The 20,196-nt window shown below is 50.4% G+C and overlaps 6 protein-coding genes and 1 non-coding gene across 7 annotated transcripts; 5 read left to right on the forward strand and 2 right to left on the reverse strand.

Moving 5' to 3' along the window:
* Positions 1-666: 666 nt before the first annotated feature.
* Positions 667-759, forward strand: METBIDRAFT_t136. Its single transcript has one exon. It is a non-coding gene; the product is annotated as a tRNA-Arg (tRNA).
* A 482-nt stretch (positions 760-1,241) lies between these two features.
* METBIDRAFT_41997 (3-hydroxyanthranilate 3,4-dioxygenase) lies at positions 1,242-1,754 on the forward strand (the record flags this gene model as incomplete). Its single annotated transcript, XM_018857477.1, has 1 exon — positions 1,242-1,754. The coding sequence occupies one exon, from the start codon at positions 1,242-1,244 to the stop codon at positions 1,752-1,754; it is 513 nt and encodes a 170-aa protein (XP_018712060.1).
* A 362-nt stretch (positions 1,755-2,116) lies between these two features.
* Positions 2,117-2,692, reverse strand: METBIDRAFT_17441 (uncharacterized protein; the record flags this gene model as incomplete). The annotated part of the gene is made up of 1 exon (XM_018854714.1): positions 2,117-2,692. A coding segment is annotated over one exon (576 nt), but the record flags the coding sequence as incomplete, so codon positions are not given.
* Positions 2,693-5,230: 2,538 nt separating this feature from the next.
* On the forward strand, positions 5,231-6,232 carry TDH3 (glyceraldehyde-3-phosphate dehydrogenase (phosphorylating); the record flags this gene model as incomplete). Its single annotated transcript, XM_018857520.1, has 1 exon — positions 5,231-6,232. The coding sequence occupies one exon, from the start codon at positions 5,231-5,233 to the stop codon at positions 6,230-6,232; it is 1,002 nt and encodes a 333-aa protein (XP_018712062.1).
* A 390-nt stretch (positions 6,233-6,622) lies between these two features.
* On the forward strand, positions 6,623-7,387 carry METBIDRAFT_12047 (uncharacterized protein; the record flags this gene model as incomplete). Its single annotated transcript, XM_018854154.1, has 1 exon — positions 6,623-7,387. One exon carries the CDS (start codon positions 6,623-6,625, stop codon positions 7,385-7,387), a length of 765 nt encoding a protein of 254 aa, XP_018712063.1.
* A 2-nt stretch (positions 7,388-7,389) lies between these two features.
* Positions 7,390-9,921, reverse strand: METBIDRAFT_41159 (uncharacterized protein; the record flags this gene model as incomplete). Its single annotated transcript, XM_018857364.1, has 1 exon — positions 7,390-9,921. One exon carries the CDS (start codon positions 9,919-9,921, stop codon positions 7,390-7,392), a length of 2,532 nt encoding a protein of 843 aa, XP_018712064.1.
* A 4,162-nt stretch (positions 9,922-14,083) lies between these two features.
* On the forward strand, positions 14,084-18,654 carry ECM17 (sulfite reductase (NADPH) subunit beta). The gene has a single exon (XM_018855978.1). The coding sequence runs from the start codon at positions 14,300-14,302 to the stop codon at positions 18,563-18,565; it is 4,266 nt and encodes a 1,421-aa protein (XP_018712065.1). The 5' UTR covers positions 14,084-14,299; the 3' UTR covers positions 18,566-18,654.
* The last annotated feature ends 1,542 nt before the right edge of the window (positions 18,655-20,196 follow it).

Genomic DNA, 20,196 nt, shown 5'->3' on the forward strand with positions numbered 1-20,196 from the left:
GAGACTAATAAAAGACGGTCATACATAGAGCGTTGGGGTACCCATGTCGTACTAAAGAAATTGTGCTTGCACCACAACGTATATTCTTCCATTGTGTTGAGTAGCCCTTTTTCCCAGTCCAAGTCGGCCTTCTCCTTCGCCCAACCCCGTAAGTGATCCATGCAGAAGCTGACTCTGTTTTTCTCATCTGTAATGGACAGATTTTTTGTTTCGAGAAGGCGGTTCATGTTACTCAAATATTCTTGAGCGGCCCGGTCTTGTTCTGCGTCGCTGAAGTACATTGTCGGGTTGAAGGTCAAGGTCGACGTGTCTTTATTTGTCTCTGCGCTCATTGTAGTTTCTCCCATGGTCGTAACTAAGCGGCGCTACCAACTATTATGAAACAGCCTGGAGCTGTCTCTTAAACTACGAGTAGATCGGTTTATAGATAGTTCAGCCTTAGTGGATAGGCCTAGTCTATCTGTCGTATTCTCGATGTCTAAAAAGTGTTATCCTTCTTCAGGGATGTCTCAGCCTCACGCTCCTTTATAGTTCGGAACCCTTCTATACAGTAGGTGAGGGGTAACCCCGATCAGGAATGTTTAGACTCTTCGTCCTTCGTATTATACAGGATGCCCAGAATCTATAATCTGGCTCATGTCGTATCATAACATACTATAAGCTTCGTTCCTCATGGCCCAATGGTCAAGGCGTCTGGCTACGAAAGTAACCACTTCTGTTGGAACCAGAAGATTCCAGGTTCGACTCCTGGTGGGGAAGCTTCTTTTTTTCTCGACACCATTTCCACGCCTTCACTCGGGGGTTTTTTTTGCCACCGCCAAATCGCCAATCTACGAAAGCCAGATCTGACAACTAATACGATGCAACACCGCGCCGATGCCTTCGCAACTCTGTGTCTTGATTCAACCAGATTCTGTGAAGCTCTGATTCTACTTCTTTTATGAAATCTTTAATCACACCACATTTTTTAAATCTCTATTCTTCACCATATTGTTTGGTATTTCCAGAGTTCACGCTCCGTGGGCTTGCTGCATCTTGCCGGTATCAACTTCCCTCGCCATTCGCCCGGTGCGCCCCGCCTGGTCTGATGGCTCCATTCTTCGCGCCATTATTCATCAGCCTGCCGGGCCGGCCTATTCTGATGAATTAAACCTCCAGGTCTGCTGTAGCACGCCAGGCATTCTCTCACAGAAACATCAAAATAGAAAAAGTATAAACACATACCTCTTGCTTTCTAAGACATGCTTGCACAACCCATCAACATCCAGAAATGGATCGAAGAAAACTCTCACTTGCTCCAGCCACCCGTGAACAACTTCTGTCTCCATAGGGACGGTGCCACGGTTATGATCGTGGGAGGCCCCAACGAACGCACCGACTATCACATCAACCAGACCCCCGAATATTTCTACCAATTGAAGGGGCATATGTGCTTGAAGGTCATTGACGAGGGCCAGTTTAGAGACGTGGTCATCAACGAAGGCGATTCCTTCTTATTGCCCGGCAACGTGCCTCATAACCCGGTGAGGTTTGCCGACACTATCGGCTTGGTTGTAGAGCAGGACCGGCCCGAGGGCATGAACGACAAAATCAGATGGTACTGCCGTGCATGCAAGGAAGTGGTGCATGAAGTTGAATTCTACTGCTCGGATTTGGGCACCCAGGTGAAAGGTGCCATTGTCGCTTTTGACGGTGACATGGCGGCCCGCACATGTGAGAAGTGTGGCACCTTGAACTACTCCAAGCCGCAGTAGGCTAGGTGTCCAGGTACAATGTAGCGAACGATGGGGAGGGGCAGGTTTTTGTCGATATGAATAAAACGGCGCGGTGATGTCTTTCGGGTACTGGCTGTTCCGAGTCCAGTGTGTATTCCTTCTATTCGATCTGTTCATTCCGTAGTCTCGATTCAGTCTCGGCCGCAGTCTCTAGAATCCTACTCAAGTCTGTTCTACTCCCACTCCAATTCTAATCTGGAGTCTTTTCCCCCACACTGCATTCACTATACCTTATCTCCATCTCGGCCCCCATCTCTAACTGCAACTATGCCATCTCAGGCCTCGACTCTGGCTTCCGGTGCAGTCCTCGCCATCTATCACACTCTCTCCATCTATTCCGTTTTCTCCCTGTATAGCAGCTCGCCCCTCTCAAACACCCAGTCCACGGCATGCTCCACAGGTTCGTCAAACGCATACGGCAACAAGGGCACAATTCCCAAGCCTATGGCCACGGGTCCGTATGTACGAAGCAGTCTGACATGGCTTTTCTGAAAAAGAAACGACAGGTAGCGGACAGCAGAATGGATGGTAAACGCTGGGAGGACCATGGAAGCCAAGCCCTGGAAGATGCATCGCTTCACGAACATCACGCGCCAGTCGGACTCGGCCATATTGTCGCTGGTTTCTTTCTTGTATGCTGCTGCTGCCGCAGGGTCCGCCACAGACACCGGGTCCCATGGTTTTAAGCCTGGAGTGTACCGGCCTTCTGTCTTCATCTTGACTTTCCAGGCTGCATATGACAGGTCGCCGAGGAGATATGCCCACGACACGCCGTAGCCCAAAGTCACAAGCACCGGGTGTGCCACGGGCCGGAAGCTCTCGCCGATATCCGAGGTGTACGCCACGTACCGGTGGGAGGCCAAAAGAATTGTGCGCAATCTATTGGCGTACGCGGCGTATCTGAATTTGCCCTCTTCCAGCAAGGCCGTTTGGTGGGCGACGGTGTTTTGATGCGTGGAGCTGTCTTCGGAGTCGCTCATTCTGCAATGATTTTCTAGTATTCTGGTGGTGGGTGGTTTCGGGATTTGAAGATGGGGCGTGGTTTCAATACCGTGCGTGGTTCCAGTACCGTGCGTGGTTCCAATATTGGGTGCAACTGTCTGCAATGGGAATACAAATCACAGTGCAAAAACAAACTGTGCAACAGACCATACACTGAGGGGTCGGAAATAAATAAGGAACCCACTTGGAACGAGCAGGAACTGTCTTGAGATTGACACACGTACGTGGTGAAAGCAAGCAGCCGACTGGCAGAGAGCAAACCTGCTGCCCGGGTGACCAGGTGCATCGGGCCGCAAGCATTGGAGTTGGGGCCGCGAAAAGCGCGGGCGCATTCGGGGCCAGACAATTGGCTTGGGGCCTTTTCGACAAGAGCCCGAGTCTCGATTAATGTGATACAGGCGGATTTGCTGGCGGTTGTCCGGTGTGCTTTGGGCTATTTGGATTGCAAGAGGGATCTGGCCACATGGTCGCTCGGCATTGGATCGGATAGCTGTTGCCCGGGGGAATACCTACGTGGCCACAGAGCTGGTGTATTTTCTAGCAAGACCAGGGTTTGTTTTCATGAAATCGGAGAGTATTATAAGAGCCGCGTTGAGCCTTCGGGCTAGAACCCAAGAAGGAGGGAGGCTGCTTTTCCAACATTGGCATTAAGCTTTAAGAATGATTGCTGGGCCGCACTGCATAGTCGCATAGGCACCTAGCTGGTTAATAACCACACCCACCGTGACTACGGTTTTTTTTTTGCGTTCCAAGTCGGCAGCTGCGCTCGGGGCTTCTTGTTGTTCTGGCGGGGCCTCGGCCTGGCCAGAGGTCTGTGTTGATTTTAGACCGCATTTGTAGATTTGCCATTTTGCGAAGCCTGGGCAAGTGCGCGTGGAAACAGGAATGGAGAGAAAGGGTCCGCAGGAAGGTAATATTGCTCATTTAGGAGCACACTAAACTCTAATTGACCATGTTCCGGTCGCACAAATCTAGTCGGATCGGCCAATGGTACATTATCCCACTCGCTTACAAAAGCCAGGTTGAGTTGGCCTGCGCCAGAAGCCTCTTCAGCTAGAAATGCATCGTGCCTCAATGTGAAGTGCCAGTAACGAAGTTTGGAGAAGTAAGCCAAAACAATTGCTCCGTGCCCTGGCGCGTGGTGTGATGTCGGATGCGCTTACAAAAACATGGAAGCATGCCAATAATTCGTCCATGCTCGGGCCGCTCTGTCCTGATGCACTGGTTACATCGCACCGGCCCAGGCCATGGCACCTCACGCCATGCCGGCCCTGGAAATCTCATTGACCAGCCTTGCTGCAGCAGCGCAACCCGATCGCGCCCTAAAAATTGCACCAGAAACTACGCCCAAGCCACTCCACCCGAGATCCACCAACCAAAGATCCACCAACCAGATGCAACAGACAGCCAAGACCAGATAAAAAAGAACCCACCAGGGCCTGGACTAGCCGGACAAAGCCAGGCAAAACACCAAAGAAAATGTCGAAATAAATGAAACCAATCAAGCAGCCCCGAAAGAAGGCCGGAATCAATCGAAACCACCGAAAAACCAAATAAAAAACGGTGGTAATCAATCGAAACCACCAAAAATCATGCCTTCATCTGTGCCGGTGGCCGGCCCCACGCACGGCCCTGTAAGCGGATATTTCTGGCACCATCACGCGCATTGCGAGCAAGGCCCGGGAATGCCGGCAGTGTCTCCGCAATTCGGAGCGCCGCGAGCGCAGGCCCGGACCACCGCATGCAAAATAATCAAGCAGGGTTTGCGAGCCCAGGGACCGCAATTTAGGGCCTGTCCCAGCAAGCACCATTGCGTGTGTTTCTTATTCTGATGCCACCTGTTTTTGATCTCGTAGTTTAATTCTGACTTCGTGGTTTAATTTTGTTCAGCGTGCTGCATGGGACTTTGCCTCAATACGTCTGCTTCTCTTGTTTCACAGTGTGGTGTTCTCATTTTAATTTCACGGTATTGTCCTATGGGACATACTGCGTTTTCACAGTATTGCGATCTTCTACTTATTTCAGATTCACCCTATTGTTTTTTCTAAAGTTCGTCGATCCACAGACTGCTCTTTTTTCTCTCTTTGTTTTGCTAGATTCCCTCGGCTTTGTTCTCTGTTCCTCGAGATTGCCCCGCCGCTGCCCGCTCCGTCATGGTGCCCGGTGATATGACGTGATCGGCCGGGGGTCGGGCTCGGAGTTTGACTTTTTTCCCTCCTTTTCGTCGTCCACTCGCGGCGCGGACCGCGTGGCCCCGGGCATTCACAGGATTCTAAGAACATTCGGCGGGCCGCAGCCTGCACACTGCCCGTATGGGCTTATGGATCAGATTGCCCCGGCGGTCCCTCGCTCCAGGGGCCAGCTATATAAACGCGCCCATTTCTCTCCCTTCCTCTGGCTCCTTTTTTTTCAAATTGACTCACATCAATCAACCCACAAAAACAACACACACAATGGCTATCACTATCGGTATCAACGGTTTCGGCAGAATTGGTCGTCTCGTCTTGAGAGTTGCCCTTTCCAGAAAGGACATCAAGGTCGTCGCCGTCAACGACCCTTTCATTGCCCCTGAGTACGCTGCTTACATGTTCAAGTACGACTCCACCCACGGCAAGTACGAGGGCGAGGTCACCTCCAAGGATGACAAGTTGGTCATTGACGGCCAAGAAATCACCGTTTTCGGCGAGAGAGACCCAGCCCTGATTCCTTGGGGCAAGGCCGGTGTCGACTACGTCATTGAGTCCACTGGTGTCTTCACCACCTTGGAGGGTGCCCAGAAGCACATTGACGGTGGTGCCAAGAAGGTCATCATCACCGCCCCCTCCTCCGACGCCCCAATGTTCGTTGTGGGTGTCAACCACACCAAGTACGCCGGCGAGAACATCGTGTCCAACGCCTCCTGTACCACCAACTGTTTGGCCCCATTGGCCAAGGTTATCGACGACGTCTTCGGCATCGAGGAGGGTTTGATGACCACCGTCCACTCCATCACCGCCACCCAGAAGACCGTTGACGGTCCATCCCACAAGGACTGGAGAGGTGGTAGAACCGCCTCCGGCAACATCATCCCATCCTCCACCGGTGCTGCCAAGGCCGTCGGCAAGGTCATTCCAAAATTGAACGGCAAGTTGACCGGTATGTCCTTGAGAGTCCCAACCGTCGACGTCTCCGTCGTTGACTTGACCGTCAGATTGAAGAAAGCCACCTCTTACGAGGAGATCTCCCAGGCCATCAAGAAGGCTTCTGAGGGTGAGTTGAAGGGTGTCTTGGGCTACACCGAGGACGCTGTTGTCTCCACCGACTTCTTGGGCTCTTCTTACTCCTCCATCTTCGACCAGAAGGCCGGTATCTTGTTGTCTCCAACCTTCGTCAAGTTGATCTCCTGGTACGACAACGAGTTCGGTTACTCCACCAGAGTCGTCGACTTGTTGGAGCACGTTGCCAAGAGCTCTTGAATTTCGGGGAAGTTATAGACTCCGGACTCTATAGCTGACAGTGCGCTCCCTAGAGGAGAACACTTATGTACAAACTCTGATGAATCAATCTGATGACACTGAAAGTTTCAATTGTAGACCGCACCGTGCGCAGACTTGCTCTTTGTATAAAGATGCACTTGCATCTGTGCGCATCGGTAATGGTGTCCAATCGTCGCTCGCTCATTTCACGAAAAACCGTTCAAATATCTGTGGGGTGGGCATGGCTCCTGGCCACAGTGAACACTGGAGCCCTTGACTCACGCCACTGTATGCAGGACACCAACATTGCCAGTATCAACATTGAAGTATGGAACAAGCTCGCCTCTTCTTATAGTTTGTACGCACACTGCTTTATTTACCCAGTAAATCATGGATCTTGCCTTCCTACGAGACCGTGGCTTTCGCGTGTATAAAGCGAACCAATTGCCCACACTCTCGGTGGCCCATCAAGATTTCATCACATCCCTCGTGGCGAAGTACTTTTATACTAAGTACACCAAATCCACTAATGATTTGATCCCACGATATAAAAGCGCCGAGGATGTGAAGGTGGCGGTCCGTTCTGAGAAATCAGTACTCGGAGAACTCAGCTTACTTCACCTCTCTATCGAGCACGGCCTGTCAATGCAAACAGTAGTGTTTATTCAGAACGCGCAGAAAACAGTCTCTTTAATCAGACTGCCCATCCCTCTATTTTTGGTAGAAGTCTTGGAAAGCTTGGATCTCGACTTGGCTTTCGCACTTCAGCCGGTTGCCCTCACCCATGATTTTGTTCATAAATATGTGAACGGACTAAAGATTCTAATTTCTGAAGACCCATCAGTCATGGGCCAGATCGATTTGGTCTTTTCACCACGACAGGCTCTCACAGGCAACTCCTTACGAAACATCTTGGTTACCTTCCCAAAGGAGGATTCCAGTTCCATTCTACAGAAAGAGAGCCCGCCTTTGGATTGCTTATACGACTGGCTAGCCAAAACCACCACTTTGAAGTTCAAGAACTTAGATGTCAGCAGCTTTTCAAGCAGACTAGTGGCAATCAAAACAAACACACTCACATTGGCAAACCCGCTGTCCCTGGAGGACCTGTGGGAATTGCTACTTAAGACTGTGCTCGAAAGTGTGTACATATAATATTACGAAATAATACATATTAACGACCAGGTTGTCGTGAGTACCACAAGTATGAAGCCCGTCCATATGATACCAGAATGTGAAGATGGCGAATGCTTAAATCTTTGGAAGTTCAAGTTGATGCTCATCATCGTGAAAGCCAAGGAAAAGAGGAATCCGAAAGTAAGCAAGATGAACACCATAAAGTTGTCAGAAACACTGAACTTTGCTCCCTTGCTCATTATGTTAAACAATGAGTATAGGATTCCAATGTTGATACCAGATATGAAAATGGAACTGAAGCAAAGTGAGAAGTAAAAAAGTGAAAGAACGTAGTCGTAGTCGTGCACGAGCCTGTCTTGGTAGTCGTTTGACTTGTCGAGGAATGTTGTGTCCTCGTTGATGGAGTCGTAGTTGTACTTCTGTGTCTCCCAGTGGTCAGTCGCCCGGGGACGAAACACAAGGGCTGCAGTGATATCGGAAGGGCGGCTGCCAAGTAGCTTTCTCATCCGATACTTGAAGCGAATGAAAGAAAGCACGGCATTGTTCAAGAAGTTGTCTTCGAGGTCATTGCTCAAGTTGAGATAGGCAATGTAGCTGTCTTCGTTCCCCTCGTCATTGTACTGCTCCAAGTCGGACAATCTAGAAAGATGGTACTCACTGAAGCTCCCTTTATGATGAGTGGTGGATGCGCAGCACGGGTTGGAGGAATGTTCCTCTAGCAAAGGTAGACCCTCGCTCTGCTGCACAGGCTCGCGGCAGGTTTCCCCCACTTCACGGAGTGATTTGTACGACTTCTGTCTATTGAGAATGATGCGGCTCTTGTCCTGGATGATGGAGCCGTCGACGTTGTGCTGATCATTGAGGGCCTCCATGTTCTCGTAGCACTTGAACAAATTCACACAGAGAAGGCGGGAGTAGTGGTTGTTGGGCTTTGGCGGGATCACGTTGCAGTAGCACGAGCGCATGTAGTCGAACATGTTGAGGTCCTTGAAAAGCTGCACAGAGGGCGTCTTGAGAAGATTCTGGATTTTGAGCGGGAGCCTTTTGAGCGTGATTGCCCGGTACTTGTTCTGGAGCACGTTGCCCTGAATCTCGGTGGAGAGCGACGCCTCGAAATTGTGCAAGTTGGAGTCGTTGGAGTGGACGCTGAGCGTGCTGAACGGGAACGGGTCCTTGCTGGCCACGTCGAACGAGACCTCGGTGGGCACGTGGCACGACGTGTAGATGTGCTCGTCGAGGGTCAAGTAGAAGCTGTCCTCGTACAGCCGGGTCCCCTCCAACGACGGGGAGGCAGGCAGAAGGTCGCCCGAGATCGGAGAAATCGAGAGCTTGTCGCCACAGGCCGAGGAAGGAGCCTGCTGGCGGCCGCCTCTGTGCAAGAAATAACGGGTTCTGGCCATGACCAAACAGAGGCACGGCGACACGCCGCTCTCGAGCAAGCACGTGACAGCCACCTTCGTCATGTGCGATAGGCTGTCGTCCAGCAAGTACGAGGCTATGCGCGCGGCCTCGTGCTGTTTCTGGGGGCCGCCGGTTTGCGGGCTTGTGTACGCGAGGACGCTGTTGACCACCGTGTTGGGGAGGCAGCAGTACGAGTACTTGCGTAGGCCGCCCGTGCAGGCAATGACGGTGGAGACCGGCGAGTCCTCGTAGGAGATGATGCACGAAGGGCTGTCGTCCTCGGGGCCGGCACTCAAGTACACCACCGAGAGCCGGAAGGTGTCGGAAACCTTGGGGATGTTCAAGTACACGTCCATGCTGAGGCAGATGTCGTTGCGCGACGCCACGTCGCGCGGAACGAGGCCGTGCAACGCGAAGTTCTTTTTCAACGCGGTGATGAGATCGAACCGCGCCGGGAGCGAGATGTCGAGGTCAAAGTCCACGTCCAAGGCCACGTCCTCGGGCAGCGCCGCGCCGGAAAACACCGATGTGCGGAGCGTGCCGATGGAGGACGACGAGTGGACCTTGGATGTCCTGGCCGGGCGGCGCTGGAGCGACTCGTGCAAAAGCCGCGACTCGTGCTCCACGTCCAGGAGGAGGTACACGAGAGTGGCGGTGGTTTCCAGTGCGTCGTAGTGGGTGAACGACGCGCGGCGGGTGTGGAGCAGCTTGTTCAACGAGGCCACAAACTGCTTGCCGGCGGCGTGGTCCGGGTAGTGCTTGGCGAACTTCTTGAGGATTTTCTTGACCGCGAGCTTCTGCACCAAAACGAACTTGTTGAGCTTGCGGAGCTCGCTGGACACCTCGTTGATGCAGCGGTAGTGGAGCATGTCCAAGGCCTGGAGCCTGGAGACCACGGGCTCGGTGCTGGCCTTGAGCCGGGCATATTCTGCAGCGTCGCTGGCGACTTTGCGCGCCAACTCGCCCAGCTTGGTCATGACGAAAAGATCCACGTGGCCGAGCTTCTCGAGAAATAGCCGCCGGAGGTCCCTGAGGTCCGGGCAGGGCGTTTGCGTGGCGTCCCGGATGTGCTTCTTGAGGTCATTGTAGTCGAGATTGTAGTCCTTCCACTCGGGAATAGAGAGATGCGCCAAGTTCTTGCCGAACTTCATGGGGCGGCACGGGCGGGGCGGGAAGGCGAAAAGAGGGGCCCTCAAAAAAAGCCAAGCTGGTGCGGATGAGAGGGGAGAAGTAGTAGTGGATGGCTTGTGGAGATCTTTGTACTGGGGCCCGGGTAGATTACGTACGGCGGTCACGTGCGCAGGCGCGGCAGACGTCTCTTCCTCTGCGTATAGATGCGCCCGGGCGGCGTGTATGTCAGACCGCAGGCTGGGGAGTGCAGGGGCCTCGCCGCGGGGCGCACCCGTATGACGCCTGCACCTGGGCCGGACTTTATGGGCGCTGCTGCAGAGCGTGGTATTCCGGGAAAGCATTCTGGAGGAGGCAGGGAAAGCATTCTGGAGGAGACAGGGAAAGCATGTTGGGGGCAGGGAAAGCATGTCTTTGGGCGGTATTTGCAGCAGCCCTATTGATTACTGACAGGCCCCCTTTTTCTTTTGCGTGCCGTGGCTATCGGTGGCGTGATGAATTTTCTGACGGGGTGTTCCTTGTTGATAGGTGTCTGACAGAAAGCAGACCCATGCGCTTTGTCACAACAATCCAAATGCGCCAAGCTGCCTGCGGCGCCCCCAACCAATGACAACTTTTCCCGAGCTTATGGCGACAGCCTAGCCACCAGCAAACATCACTGAATCCTCGTATACTGCCCTGATTTATTTGGGAATCCACGCATGCGATTGACTGCAATCTCGCTATTTGTTCTCTCCTCACCTTTATGAAGCAGTATGCCTTGCTTTTTGTAAACTCTAAACCTAAACACGCCTGCGCTTGGTTTCTATTGAAGTCCGTCGAGTTTAGTCGTGCGGCACAGCAATACCCTTTCTGAACATTACCGATGTAGTCGGGCACCGTATTACGCCAATCCTTCGAATAATTTTCATATGCATCGCACACACTCCAGTTTGCGGCTCGCCTCGAAGCACGAAGAGTCTTGATTCCTACTCTGGCCAAGAGATGGATACAAAAGTCATTGCGGGCTTTAAAGGGCACCCAGCAATCTACGCCTCTGACATTGCGCTACACAACATGACATTTTATATCTAATGTTTTGACCACCTCTCCATAGGACGTACACCCGGGTTCTGAGCTCCCATCTATCGTGTTCTTTCTCGCTGTGAGGATCAGCCGAAATTATACGTCAGGCAGAGAGCTAGCCTATCGCCCATATACAAGACGCATGCGCCAATGCGAAGGAGGATTCTAGATGCACGTTCATGTCCTGAATAGGTTAAATACGTTTCAGAGCTCTGTAGGCTTTACTTGGCACATTTGCCCGGCGGTTCCGAGGATTATAAGCTTTTCAAGCTAGGAAAAAAGTTGACAAAAGCCAGGGCCGGTTGTCTTGAAGAAAAAGCGTGTGATGCAACCTGGAAGTTTCTGGAGAAATTTATCCGAACTTTGCGTCTGCAACTGCGTCAATCATCGTGTGACCTCAGCCTCTGAATTTAATTTTCCGAGAGCCCACGTGTTGGGCTATAGACCAATACTCGTAAAAGGTCTGCGAGCTTAGCCGAAGTGCGGCGAGAATGGACATCAAGACTAAAGCGCAACATCAACATTTGAATTTTGCCACATACGAAAGAACTAGTAAAGCCTCATGAATTTCATCATGAGCTTGCAGATCAAACTTCACCCTCCTTGGGTATAAACAGGCAAAACATGTCTTTTTAAACATCAGTTCACGTGCAAATAAGCAACAAAGAAAGGGTTCTGTATGTACCCTTAAGTCTCGATGAAGAAGTCGATCGCAAGACTTTCCTTTGGTCCGATGGCCTGCATCGGCTTGATCAAAAAAATTTGTTGAGATTAAGATGCAGTTCCGCCATCTTATCAAGAAAAGCCACTCAATTGATCTATAAAATTGATCGCAAGATCTCGTATGCATCTAAATTTGGTAAGCCTTGAGGTTCCTGGAATGTTTTTAGTGAACACTTTTTAAGGAATTATGAAAGTGCTTACTGGGTCATTTGCTCGGTCAAAAAGACGCAATGTCAAGGGTGTCGAGCCAGGACCAGTAGTATATCTGAGTCCTGCGAACAATCATGTTTGATGTACCTTTGATCTGCAATTTTGCAGATAATGTTTCAAGACAATTATGTTTCAAGACAATTTTGCAGATAATGTTTCAGGACAATTTTCCAGATACTGTTTCTGGAAGCATTACGTAAATTGAAAAGCTCTGAATGTATAGGTAGCGTGTGGCTGTACTAGGCATAGCACATGTATCATAGTCCAAAACTTGACAAGCCTGGACTTTTGTACTGATTCTTGGCAAGGGTTCAGTCTATTCTTTTATCAAGTGGGCTAGTTGTTAAGTATTGCTATGATTTTTTTATAACGACTATTTATTGAGTTTCACGTTTTAATATCCTTGGTGTAAGCTAGAAACGATAATTTCTCCTTTGATTGTACAAATCCTAGTGTCGGCATGTTGCAGCCAAAATTTGTTTTTTTCTTCCTTAATCGACCTGCTGTCGATGAGGTTTCGAGGTTCGAAATCTGTACACTTTATTTTGGCGAGTTCTGAGATCAAAGTAGGACACAATGCGCTGGTAAAGTGGTTGAAATACATGAATATGGACCGGCTATAGTGTTGTGCAAGACCACGACAAATGAGATCAAATCAATGTGCAAGAAATATTAGAGGTTTGGTATGTAAATCTTTGGACCCTCTTTTAAGGTCACTTTGACGATTTCACCAAGGAACTGACTGCAATTGAGCACTTTCGCAGGCGAATACAATAACGTTTCACGGCAACTTTTCGAGACGGATTTTGACAGGCACAGTAACTCACAAACAAATGAATTAATTTTACGTCTTTTCAGGAGATAAAGCCTCGTCCGTCTACTTGACTATTCTTGTTCTTTGGCTGCAATTATTCACGGAAATCAATCTCCCATGATTGAAAAGAATGTTTTGTAATAGAACAGATTTGGAACAATGGAACTTTGTGTGGAACAGGTTTGCAACCGAAAACAATCAGGGGGTTTCAAAAGAGAAAAAGGGAAAAAGAGAAAAAGAAAATAAGAGAAAAATATAATAAGAGAATAAAAGAACAAGAGAACAAGAGAAAAAAGGAAACAAAGACGAGGAAACAGAGGCATCAGTGAAAGACAAACCAGTATCCAGTGAAAGACGTACCAGTTTTCCTTGAGAAGTGTTATATCGGCCGAAGTGAAAGTTTCTTTCAAAGATTCCCGGGCCGGTCGACATTTTGTCATATTCAAAACTTGGATATGAGATTCGAACGCCCCCACAGGGCAGGGCAACGAGACGACAGTTTGTAGCAGGACATTTAAAACAGAACAGAATAGGTGAAGGAAATAATGCCAGCTTTTTCCTGAAGTGACGTGAACAAATAGGCTATCCTCGCCAGCATTGGCCCAAATACATCTTAAACGAACGACACCTTTGGCACCAACAGGCTTTCGCAGCCGCGCGAGAGGCAGCAGGCCATATCACGTGAGATGAGACACCTGGGCCCTGTTCCGAATTACTCATCCACGTCGATAGACCAGAGTCAAGCAAGAAAAGCTGGGTAGCATTTCGAACCTTTTCTGCAAAGCAAAAAAAAGCAAAAACATGTGACAAAATATTAAAATCAAAGAGCAAAAACAAAGAAAGAAAATTAAAAAAATCAAAGAACAAAAACAAAGAAAAAAGAAAAAAGAACAAAGAAATTAAAGTAAAAAAACTAGCATCTGCTAGCTCAGAATGTACCGACTTGATATGGGCCTCCCGTCTGGCCCCGTGCGCAGGGCCCATTTTCAGAACATCAGCCCCTAACCAAATTAAGTGGCGACAAGACATGCAAAGACATATTCGCCTTCCCACGTCCATCGCACCCTTTTTCAAACCAAAGCCGCAGAAATCCATCAAGCGGCCGTGCTTCTTCAGATTTCTGCCGATTCCCATGAGGCCCGCTATTTGAGTGCCTCGGGCCATCTGTTCAAGTCTGATGTATGGGTCCATTTTCCTCACCCGGCGCGCAGCCAATGGTAGCCCGGTGCTATGGCATTATCCGCGCGCACGTGAGATCACTCAATGTCCAAAAATTTTGCAGCTGGGGTGTCTGCAGGTCTATCAATGCAAGTCTGGGGTCGCCTCTGAAGCAACAAAAACGGACAAGGATCTCGTTCTTTTCTTCTACCCAGCGTTTTCCTGACACCTACTTTCTGCAGACCCACCAAGTCCGCCGGTTCGTTGAACAGTTCTTTTTTTTATATTTGCGCCGCTCGCCGACTCTGCGCTTTTGCTAAGAAGCTTGCCTAGCCCCATCTGGCTATCGCATCGCTCACCGATAAACGTCCAGTTTTTGCCAGCGCAAACAAAAACACAAACAAAAACACAAACACAGGCAAATTTGCAGCATGGTGTCGCAGACCGAGGCCATTGCCGCCGTGGTGGCCGGCACAAAAAGCCAGCTTTTCGCCACCCAGCCCTCCAAGGCCGTGGCGTCGCTGTATGCGCCATACGTGCCTGGGTACGTTCCGCTCATTGACGCCAACGAGCCGTTTTCTTTGGTCGCCAGCTACATCGACGAGCAGCCCAAAGAGGAAACCGCCGCTGTGCCGGTGTCCGTGGCCACGGACTCCGTCACGCTTTTCAGAAACTTGCCTTTCTTGTCCTTGGCCGCGTACAGGACGCACCCTGTGGTGGTCCACGTGGAAATAGTCAACTTCGACTACGACATTGTCACCGCGTTGACGGACTCGCAGTACACCGTGTTTGTGTCCCAAAGCGCCCGCGACGCGTTTGCCGTGACCCAGGCCGCGGCCGCCGCGGCACTCTTGGAACAGAAAGCCGTGTTCCACTTTTACGCCCCTTCGGCCCGTGCCGACGACGTGGACGTGGCTAAAGTTGCCGCCGCCGCCGACATTGCCTCTGTCTCCGACGCGCTTCGCCACTACCGCATCCAGCCGTTCGCGGCGCTAAATTCCGTGGCGACACCCAAGGATGCCGTGGTGTTTTTGGGCCAGGTCTCCGCGGACCTCACCGCTGCCTTCTCGGCCGAGCACGCGTTGCTTTTTGCCGTCAACGTGCTCCACCCGCTAGATTTGGCCAGCTTGCTTGCGCAGATCCCGGCGTCCGTGGATACTTTGACGTTTGTCGAGCAGTCGTTCCGCGTGTCGTCGTTCTCGCCGTTGCTCTTGGAATTCTTCAAGAGCTACTCGGCTCACCAGCACTTGAAGAACTTCCGCAAGGTGGTGGGCGCCAAGTTGGGCCACGTGACCGCGGAGAAAACCCAGCAAACCGTGGCCAACTTGTTGGCCAACACCCGGGCAGACACGCCTGCGCAGAACGTGCTTTTCGGCAAGGTCTCCGAGTTGTCCACCAAATCGCACCAGCTGAAGTTGGGCGAGAAGGCCGCGGGCCAGAAGCGCGTCTACGAGTTGGAGCAGGCCTACACCAAGGTGTTGGCCCAGGTCAACGCGAACTCGGCCATTTTGAACGACTTCTCGGCCGAGACCGTCGGCGGCGCCTCGAACCCGGAGTACGGCTTCGGCTCGTTTTTGTACTCGCAGACCAAGGCGAAGGACTTGGCCAGCTTGGTGGCGGACGCCGTCCAAAAGAAAGCCTTCAGCTCGTTGAACAACGACAAGTTGATTGAGCTCTTGTCCCAGTGGTTGGTCAGCTTCCAGGAGGGCAAGGCCTTCGCCAAGGTGGCGAAGCTTGTCGACATCTTGAACACCGACAACTCGGCCTCGGCACAGGCCATCCTTGGCTCCCTGCAGTACTTGGACATCAAGTCCAACTGGTTGGTCGGCTCGGACGCGTGGTCCTACGACTTGGGCCTGTCCGGTGTGCACAGCGTGATTTCCTCGGGCCAGAACATCAACATGTTGATCATCGACTCCGAGCCCTACTCGGCCAAGAAGCTCAATGCGCTCAGAAAGAAGGACGTGGGCTTGTACGCCATGAACTACGGCAACTGCTACGTGGCCTCCATTGCCATCTACTCCTCGTACACGCAGGTCTTGCAGGCGTTCATCGAGGCCGAGAAGTTCAACGGCCCCTCGATCGTGTTGGCCTACTTGCCTTACGAGACAGAGAACTCCGATGTCTTAAGCATCTTGAAGGAGACCAAGTCGGCCGTCGACACCGGATACTGGCCTTTGTACAGGTACGACCCCACCATTGAGGACGACAGCCTCAGGTTCAAGCTTGACTCCTCGTCCTTGAGAACCCAGTTGAAGAACTTCTTGGACCGTGAGAACAAGTTGACGCTCTTGGCGCAGAAGAACCCGCAGCTCCTGAGAAACTTGACTGCCAGTGCCAACAGCGAGATCAAGAAGCAGCAGAAGCAGGTGGAAGACGAGTCGTTCAAGCAGTTGTTACAGGGCTTGTCTGGCCCTCCTTTGACCATCGGATTTGCATCTGATGGCGGAAACGCTGAGGCCGTGGCCAAGAAAATCAACAGACAGGCCTTGGGCCGTGGCTTGAAGTCTGTCGTGCTTTCTATGGACGAAATGTCCGTGGAGGACTTGCCCATGGAGACCAACGTCATCTTGGTGACAGCCACTGCCGGCCAGGGTGAAATCCCCAACAACGGTAAGGCCTTCTGGGATGAGTTGAAACAGTCGCAAGACTTGGACCTCTCGTCCGTCAAGTTCTCCGTGTTTGGTTTGGGTGACTCCAAGTACTGGCCAAGAAAGGAGGACAAGCACTACTACAACAAGCCAGCTCAGGACTTGTACGGCAAGTTCAAGTTGTACGGTGGTGTGGAATTAGCCGACTTGGGTTTGGGTGATGACCAGGACCCTGATGGATTCAACACTGGATACGAGGAGTGGCTCCCTAAGATCTGGAAAGCCTTGGGTGTGGACAACGTCGAGGGGGTTGAGGAGCCAAAGCCCTTGACCAACGAAGACATGAAAATTCAATCTGACTTCTTGAGAGGTACCATCGCCGAGGGCTTGAGAGACGAGTCCACTGGTGCTATCTGTGCTGTCGACCAGCAAATGACCAAGTTCCATGGAATTTACATGCAAGACGACCGTGACATCAGAGACGAGAGAAAGCTGCAGGGCTTGGAGCCCGCATACTCCTTTATGGTGCGTTTGAGATTGCCTGGTGGTTTTGCCACTCCCCAGCAATACCTCAAGTTGGATGAGCTTGCTGACGTCAGAGGTAACGAGACGCTTAAGATCACCACCAGAGCCACGTTTCAGTTGCATGGTATTGTCAAGCACAACATGAAGCCAGCTATCAGAGGCATGAACTCTGTTTTGTTGGACACCCTTGCTGCCTGCGGTGACGTCAACAGAAATGTCATGGTTTCTGCGCTCCCAGAGAACGCCAAGGTACATAGCCAGATTGCCGAGACTGGAACCTTGATTTCGGAACACTTGTTGCCCCAAACAACTGCTTATCACGAGATTTGGTTGGAAGGCGCGGACGAGTCTGACAAGCCTGGAGACAGAGACGTGTGGGAAAACAGAAAAGACGGGCCCAAGAAAAAGAAGACTATGGTCGCTGGTAACGCCTTGGTTGATTACGAGCCTCAGTATGGCCCAACGTATTTGCCCAGAAAGTTCAAGATTGTCATCACTGTGCCTCCATACAACGATGTGGACGTATATGCACACGATGTCGGGTTGATCGCCATTGTGGAAGACAACGAGGTGATTGGCTACAATGTCTGTGCCGGTGGTGGTATGGGATCGACTCACAACAACGTCAAGACCTACCCTAGGACTGGTAGCATGATGGGGTACGTGTCCAAGGAGAAGGTTCACATTGCCTGCGAGAATATCATGTTGGTGCAAAGAGACAACGGTGACAGAGGCAACAGAAAGCACGCCAGATTGAAGTACACTATCGACGATATGGGCGTAGACGTGTTCAAGAGAACTGTCGAGGAATACTGGGGTGAGAAGTTCGAGGAGCCCAAGCCTTTCGAAATCAAGAGTAACATTGACTACTTTGGCTGGGTCAAGGACGAGTTAAACTACAACCACTTTACTGCGTTTATCGAAAACGGCCGTATTGAGGATACCCCCGAGTTGCCACAGAAGACCGGTTTGAAGGTGATTGCACAGTACTTACTCGACAACAACTTGTCGGGAGAGTACAGACTCACTGGTAACCAGCACTTGGTTATCTCCAACATTGAAGATAAGGATTTGCCTGCCATCAAGGACTTGCTTGCCAAGTACAAGTTGGACAACACCAACTTCAGTGCATTGAGATTGTCGTCTTCTTCGTGTGTGGCCCTCCCTACCTGTGGATTGGCCATGGCTGAATCCGAGCGTTACATGCCCGAGTTGATCACCAAGTTGGAGCAAGCTTTGGAAGAATACGGTTTGAGACACGACTCAGTGGTGATGAGAATGACTGGCTGTCCTAACGGATGTGCAAGGCCATGGGTCGCCGAGGTGGCCTTAGTTGGTAAGGCCTTGGGTGCTTACAACTTGATGTTGGGAGGTGGTCATCATGGACAAAGATTGAACAAGATCTACAGATACTCCATCAAGGAGGACGAGATTCTCAGCATTCTTAAGCCCTTGTTCAAGAGATGGAGTTTGGAGAGAAACGAGGGTGAGCCTTTCGGTGACTTCTGTATCAGAATCGGTGTGATCCAGGAGACCACGGAGGGTAAGTACTTCCACGAGGGCATCCCAGAGGAGGCTTAATTCGGGGAGCACAACCACTCACAAATTGCTAACATTTTATATTTTATAGCTCGGATGAGTTATAGCGATCAATAGATATACATTAGAGACTTCATTTTGCACTCAACCAGAACACTGTGCGTTTCTTAATAGATTGGCCCAGAGATGGGACTCAAGTCTGATATGAAAGTTGTGACGAATGGGATGAATTTGTAAGTTTTGCTAGGATGTGAACCTAGTCACAAGATGGGCCTACCCGATCTAGATATTTCGAAGAGGTAGAACGGACGGGATTGGAGATGAACTTGAGAGACTGAGAAGGCTCAGATCAAAAAAAGTGGGATTTATTCTGGCAGTATCCAGGGAATGAGCAAAATTGGTATTCATCACGCTTATATTTTTCAGCTACTTACGGGATACACAAACAATCTAAAGTTTTGTACTGGGACCGGAGGGACGTGGTTTTGCTACGGTAGTCAAGTCTCTCGGCGTGAGTTGGATGGACAGCATTTGACAATTGCTCCAATATTGACACTTAGCACTTAAGCTCTACATTAGCAGGTAGCAGTCATATGACTCCAGCTCTAAATCGGACAGCAGAGTAGAGTTTGCAACACGTTGCGTATGGATACTTCCCGAAGCGGAAATGACTTAGGTAAGCACATCAGTAAGAATCATTGTTCACTACTCTGCATTTAACGCCACAAGAGGGGTGTGAATACTCGTATAACTTGATCTGGAAAATCGTCGAAGTCATAAGTCAAATTGAAGGCCGTCTGAAGTGTAATCAGAGCAGACAGAAGTATTGTCATTACGCAGTTGACCGAAGATCAAAGAGATATGATCATATCCTTTAAGCAGCAGCCAGGGATGAACCATACAGATCATACACTCGCGGCCACCTAGACATTTTTAATGAAGTCAATAAAAGACGAGTCAAAGTCGAGAGTGAGTCAGAACCCTATTCCATGTCACATGGTGGTGAGGCAATGTTAAAGTGAGTGCGCCCGAGTCAAATCAGGGTTTTAGTGCAGCTGGCCTCCTAGGCAAGTGAATGTCGCAGGGAAGGTAACGCCAGTGTTCTAGGGTGGTAGACGAAGACGTTTCAAGTTGAACTGAAGTCATGATGGAGCTGAGGCCATCACCAAGTTGGAATCACAGCCGAGGTAAAGTCATAATAGAGTTAAACTACTTTAAGTTAGAGTCATCAAGTTAGACACCAAGTTGATAGTAACACCAAGTTTAGAGTATCACCAAGTTGAAATCATCAAGTTGAAATCACCAAGTTGAAATCACCAAGTTGAGAGTATCACCAAGTTGAAAGGAACACCGAGTTGAGAGTATCCCCAAGTCAGAAGTATCACCAAGTCAGAAATATTACCAAGTCAGAAATATTACCAAGTCAGAAATATTACCAAGTCAGAAATGTCACCAAGTCAGAAATGTCACCAAGTCAGAAATGTCATCAAGTCAAAAGCACCACCAAGAAGTAACACCAATCTGAAAGTATCACCATGTTGAGAGTATCACCATGTTGAGAGTATCACCAAGTTGAAATCACCAAGTCAGAAATATCACCAAGTCAGAAATATCACCAAGTCAAAAGCACCACCAAACCAAAAGAACCACCAAACCAAAAGAACCACCAAACC

Source organism: Metschnikowia bicuspidata (assembly GCF_001664035.1).
Source record: "Metschnikowia bicuspidata var. bicuspidata NRRL YB-4993 chromosome Unknown METBIscaffold_3, whole genome shotgun sequence".
Lineage (NCBI taxonomy): Eukaryota > Fungi > Ascomycota > Pichiomycetes > Serinales > Metschnikowiaceae > Metschnikowia > Metschnikowia bicuspidata.